Source organism: Oryzias melastigma, linkage group LG21 (assembly GCF_002922805.2).
Source record: "Oryzias melastigma strain HK-1 linkage group LG21, ASM292280v2, whole genome shotgun sequence".
In the NCBI taxonomy this organism is placed as follows: Eukaryota; Metazoa; Chordata; class Actinopteri; order Beloniformes; family Adrianichthyidae; genus Oryzias; species Oryzias melastigma.
This window is the reverse complement of record NC_050532.1, coordinates 18,257,344-18,263,759: the sequence shown is the minus strand read 5'-3', so window position 1 is coordinate 18,263,759 and position 6,416 is coordinate 18,257,344. Positions and strand designations below refer to the sequence as shown.

The window sequence follows — 6,416 nt, the reverse complement described above, 5'->3', positions numbered from 1 at the left end:
AAACAGACTCACCAATCTCAGTGATCTCAGAAGAGTGATTGCAAAACAAAGCTCCACTAAACTTATAGTGACAATGATCCCATCAAAAATATTCCAACGCTCTTGAAAGTAGTAGTATGGGTCCAGTGCAATGATCTTGAGTACCATTTCAGCTGTGAAGATGCTAGTAAAAACCTTTACAAAAACAATAAGAAAAAGTCTTAACGATTGGAAATGTTTTTATACTCCACTTTTTTTTATTCAGCTTACCTTATTACCAATAGACAGCGTATCATTAAATGAATTTTCCATTGGATAGTGCTCCATAGCCATAAACAAAGTATTCAGAACAATGCAGATGGTTATAGTCAGGTCAGCAAATGGGTCCATCACAATCAGTTTGACAAATTTCTTGATTTTCTGCCATGCTGGACAGCAATCCCAGATTAGGAAAGTTTCGGCAAATTTGTACCAACAAGGTGGGCACTTCCTTCTTGACTCTTCAAGTTCTTAAGGAAAAACACATTATATGTGAAAGTAACAGACTAAAAGGATAGACTATTCTACACAAATATTCTGTTGAACACATACCTTCCACAGTGGTGGTTATAACACTAACTAGGCTTTGTGCTCTTTGTCTTGCCTGTGGACCTTCAAGGAAATCCATTAAATCACTGTAAGCTGCACTTGGCCGCCTGTATTGGGATTCTGTCATGCTTGCCTAGGCACAGAGAAGATTTTTTTTTTTTTAATTTCATCTTCATTTTATAAAACCCATCATAAACATATTAATAAAAATCTACCAAGTTAATATTTGATTTCATTTAAGTCTTTCTGGTTTTACCATTGTAAGAATAAAATAGTTTGGCCTAAGGGAACACTTAAGAGTATTGGTCAGTTGAACCTATAGGTCCCATATCCCAAAATTCCACCATGTAAGTAATTTAGCAAATGGTGGCCACCCTGTGGCTATTGTAATCGGGAAGTGCGATGGCCACCAAGGTTTTAAGAAAAAGTTCCAATTTTATGGCGACCGGAGGATTTTTTGACAGTGGTTGCTTAGGCATATTTCAAGATTGCATGGAGGCAGGAAGGCAGCAGCGCCATAATTGATGGATAGGAGGGTCTCCCAGGTCCCCAAAATTGTCTGATTAGCATATGATTTTTGACAGCCTCCTCCTCGTCACCCCCCTGCCCCATGCTGCCAGGGGCATTTGAAAAGCAATGTCTAAATTTCATTTGTTGACTTCCACTAAATTTGCTCTCAATGTTACTTTTTTAAGTTCTAATATCAGTCAACAATGTTGGTTGTGGGATTTTTATGCATAACAAAAGCAGTTGGAACCACAATTTCGTGTAAAAGACAACAAATGTTCTACCACAGTTGTTTCAACTCAAAATTTTAATGTATTATTAAAACAAAGCAAAAAAGCACAAAGATATTTTAGTTTGTTGAGTGCAGTTTCTACATTAACCAGACCAATATTATCTAGATCAAAATTAGCAATTAAGTTTAGAATTGACAGAATAAATAATACAAACTTTTTAAAATCTGATAACAAAGATGGATCCCAGTTGCATTATTAAACTGGCAACCAAAAGAATTGACCTTTTTTAACAAAACCAGATTGTCCTACGTTTCCGTTAAATATACTCTCATTTATGCATTGGCATGGTGAGTCATGATTACTAACGGGAAATTAAACTTGAGCACCTTAAAAAATATTTTTGATTCTTTTTTTTTGTATAATTTTGTATTCTGCTTTGTAAAAAGCTATTTAAAGAAGAGGTCAAATATCTAACTGAAATCCTTATGTTAAGAATGAACATACAGTATATAATGTTTCAATTTCTGAAGATATCAGACCTAGAACATTACTTAAGCAATAAAAAAAATAGTCTTTTTTTGCAGTGTGTAAAAATGACTTGTGTGTGATATGAATTATGATGATGACAAAAGGACCACATGAATTTGTGAATCAAAGAGCATGTCTTACATTTTCTTGGTTGGAGGTCTTATTTACTGCCACTTTAGGCTGAAGGAACCCCACAGGTGGTGAACTCCTATCCTTTCGAGACAGACACCCATTGCACCCTATAGAGCTATGCCTGAGGCCATTGGGCTGAAGTAAAAGAGGCGGTAAGAAGATGCATTCGCTCATACTGCTGCTGTGTCGATCACGAGGATGATGAAACATGGATCCACTCCCACTCAGGTTTTCTTCAAAAAGACTGTACTCATCATCCGCAAACTCGTTTTCTGAACTCAGATCCTGTACTTGGCTTTGGAAGCTGAAAAGGCTGGTCTTGCTGTATCTTCTGGATGAGATCAGGGCTCCACGAAAACTCAGAAGGGACTAGGAATAAAAGATATTCTCCAATGGAAACATGAAATATGCTAATCACATGGAGGGTAGAATGATGATGTCAATGAAAAAAAAAGTGACTGTGTTTCAAAGTAAAGAAGCATAATGGAAGTGATTGGCATCATGAGGTTATTGCAAACATAAAGATGGAGATTTGTAAAGTGTGAGAAAATGATGATCTTCAATTTTGTTGTGATGATGAAGCAAAAAAGATGAGCAATGGTCATATTGATGATTGCAAGAAGTCACACTAAAACATGACCTGATTAGATATGACGATGGAAAAGACATATGTAGATGAAGAAGGAGACAGTGATGATGAAGATGAAATCACAATATGTTTACTTTGACTTTTATGAATACACATTGATGTACATGAATACATATAAATGACGGGGAAATGTCATGAAATTATATTTTTTGTCTGAATAATTTAAGGGGAAAAAAGCTTTGGATTTCAGGACTAATACTTTTATTCAAGATTTTTGTAAAATAATCTGTTTTTGACAGAGTTTTAAAATCTGTTTTATTTGCATTTCTCATCATATCAGTTTATTGACAATTTTTATTCTATATTTTTGTAAAAGATATTACAGAATACAGAATTAAATGGATTTGTGGAGCAAAGACTTTAAAACTGAAGATTTCCAGTAATTATTGGAAATAAATAGCCACCAGAATGATTTCATAAATATTGTATGCTTAGAAATGGTACTGCACCTGATGTGTGGTTGATGATTTCAAGTCGGAATTGAGCAGGTTTCCATCTATTGTCAAGTTCTTCAAACTGTTTATTGAGTTTGATTTTGGAAACTCAGCAGACTCCTTTCTTTCTTCCTCTTTCTTTTTTTTCTTAATGTTACATCTTTCCTTGGCACTTTTGGATTTTAAATTGGAAGTGCCACCTGTGCCATCACCTTTGTCACCAGGGTCTTTATCTTCTGCTGTATCTGCTATTGCCTTAATGATGAAAGACAGCAAAATAGAAAAAAAAAAAGTTAGAAATTATGATTATGATTCTTATTCTGATCACCAAAGTGGCTATTATCATAGGAGACAATCACAGACACAAAGGGGTAGGGGGGCAACGGATCATAAAACTCATTAGTCAGATCATGTCAGTTTTAGAGTCAAGGTTCGGATCAATAAAAATAAAAAATAAAAAAAACAGGACAAAGCAACAAGATTAACATACCTGCACTTCCTCTTGCTGTTGTCTCAACTCATCAAGTATGGCCTGAAATTCTTCCTCCTTTTCCTTTGCTTCCTTTATGTTGGTCTGGCTCTGCTCTTCGTAGGCCATAGCCACTACAGCCAAGATGAGGTTGACCAAGTAGAAGGAACCCAGGAAAATCACCAAGACAAAAAAGATCATGTAGGGTTTCCCAGAAGCTCTCAAAGTCTGAAAAAAATACAAACAACATTTTGTAATTCTAACAGACACTGCATTGGCAATCTTTCTTGATGTTTTGTGATCATTTTATTAAAAACATTTTTGTATTCACACGCTAAAAGTATCTCATATCAAACTCTAATAACATTTTTACATGTTTTCAATTCAGTTCAATTCAGTTTTATTTATATAGCCCAATTTCATGATGTAATCATCTCAGTGGGCTTACCAGCAACTGTACAAAGACATAAAGTCAGTCATAAATTATAAATAGTAGCTAGCTGCTAAACTAAACTAAGTTAATCTGGCATCTCTATCCTTAAACCCTCCTTCTTGGTGAGGTTTTACATGCCTGTTCTGTATCTAGGCCTGATTTACTAATATTCCAAACAACAAGCAGCAAATTATGCGCCCAGGTAAAGAGCAGGTTAAAGATTTCCATTCAGTTTTCAAACCCGCTGAATCACATTAGGGTTTAGCTGGTTGCTGGAGCCTATCCCAAGTATTGTTGAGCAAAGGTAGGGTATATCCTCAACAGGTTCCAGGTCTGTCACAAGGTCACACAGCTGCACACAATTTAGGGACAATTTAGTCACTACTTAACCTATGTAGCATGTTTTTGGAAGCCACACTGCGAAAGCCATACAGAGAAAATCCATACATTCATGGGGAGAACATGCAAACTCCACACAGAAAGGGCCCAGCCGGGATTCAAACCAGAGCCAAAGTACTACACACTACACCATCGTGCAGCTGCTGTAATTTCAATTAATATTTTTATCTAAAATAATTTAAAATACAATATTTCCTATCCCCATTATGAAAACAAAGAAACTGGCTTTAGAGAAAGCTTGCTAAACACTCAACACACAAGTTAAAGCGGTTAGCTTTGGCAGTGATAGTGAATTTGACACCACTATCTGACACCACTTCTGGCTTTTACCACTCAAAGATTGTTTACCTAGATCGCAATAGAACACCTCTTTTTTTTCTTGTTTAAACTGTATATGAACAAAATGTTTGGTATTTTCTCTTCGCTTTAAGTGCCTCCTTTCTAGCAAACTAAACCTTTATTCATTGTGTATTTGAAAAAGAAAAACCACATGCACTTTTTCTGAAGAACAATGATAGGCTTCAACATATAGAAAATGTATCCATTTAAATCAAGGTGTGTACCTGGAATCACCGCAAGATTACCTTAAAAACTGTTCCTACATTAGTAAAGACCACAGGGCCGTGTGCAAAGAAAGGTGTGCCGAGAGGAGCACTCCTACTTTGAGAGGAAGGAAAGTGTACAGCAGCAGTTTTAAAAAACTAGATGTCTGAAACTGAGGAACAAATGGTGACTTTAAGCAATTTATGACATATGACAACACAATTCTCTGCAAAAACAAAAGAGACGCTGAGACTTTTCCAGTGATTTTGTTGACAGTGGCATGGTTCGTCCCTATACTCAAAGCAAACAAGAACATGGTGTATTATGCTAGACAACGCAACATGAACTGAGCAACCTGCATAAGTATCCTCACCATCAACTAAAACATATTTTGTTTCTAGCTTTAAATACTTTTGCAAGGCCTCCTTCCAATTATTTACTTTTTTACTTTGCATACCTGTTGGTAAAGGTTTTCCCAGTAATCTTGGGTCATCAGTCTGAACAGGGCAAGGAACGCCCACCCAAAGGAGTCAAAACTTGTGTAGCCAAAGTCTGGAGTTCGTCCAAAGGGGATACACGTGTAGCCCTCTGGACACTGCCTGAGTAGGAAACCGTGTTGTACAGAAGTAACTCACTCACTGGTTGACAGTAAAATACTTAAGCATTAGATCATAAAAGTCATACTTTCTGTGTGTAAGCTATATATGAGAGGGTGGGGGTGGGGGGCTTACCCAGCATAAGTGCTGTTTCCACATAGCAATGGATCTCTTTTGCCAGGAAGAAAATATTGATGACCTGAAAAGACAACAGAAAAATATTTTGAAATTGGTTCTTTTTTACATTTAAAAAATCTATTTTACATTTAAAACAACAGTTCTCTCTTTATAGAGATCTTCTCAGATTTCTTGTCTGTTCTTTAGAATATTTAATTCAGGCATACAAAATAAAAAACTAAATACGACACAAAAGTAGCATTAATAAGTCAGTTGTTTATGCTGGAGAAGATGGTTTCATACTATGCAATAAACCTACAAGGTGATTATTAGTCATGTTTTGCTTCACTGAAAAAAAAAACAGATTATCGAGAATCATGTCATATCCAGAATATGGTTTTTATCAGAATATTTTAGATAAGTAAAGGGAGTCATGTTCTTTAGTTAGAGCTACAGTCCCATTAGTTGCCACACATCCCTTAAATTTGAGGTCACAGTTTGGAAACCATTTGATGATTTAACATCAGAATCCAACCCTTGATGCTGAGTATGATTTTGATAGACAAAAGTCATTATGGATGTCTAAAAACAACACACACTGTCAAGAGGAAGAAGCAAACATATCAAATAATAAAGCAGTTCTTGAGTATGGTGGAGACTCTTGTCTCAGTTCATTTAAAATGCAGAAAAAAGGAATAAAGTTAGAAGTTGGATAAGTAAACCTTCACTGATGTTTTAAATTGTTGATGTGTAGTCAGTTGAAACATTTTTTTTTCTTTTTATGCTTCATTAGATCAAAAGTAATGTTG

General features: G+C 35.7%; 1 protein-coding gene across 1 annotated transcript in view; it reads right to left on the bottom strand.

The window, feature by feature from the left end:
* The window catches only part of scn1laa (sodium channel, voltage-gated, type I-like, alpha), a 28,997-nt gene that overhangs the window by 14,717 nt on the left and 7,864 nt on the right, over positions 1-6,416 (bottom strand). The window contains exons 8-13 of the mRNA XM_036209688.1: positions 5,626-5,725; positions 5,352-5,493; positions 3,541-3,747; positions 3,066-3,305; positions 571-700; positions 250-488 (exon numbers count right to left, since the gene is read on the bottom strand). Of these exons, the coding sequence (XP_036065581.1) occupies positions 250-488; positions 571-700; positions 3,066-3,305; positions 3,541-3,747; positions 5,352-5,493; positions 5,626-5,725 (1,058 nt within the window). The remainder of the gene's footprint in view (positions 1-249; positions 489-570; positions 701-3,065; positions 3,306-3,540; positions 3,748-5,351; positions 5,494-5,625; positions 5,726-6,416) is intronic.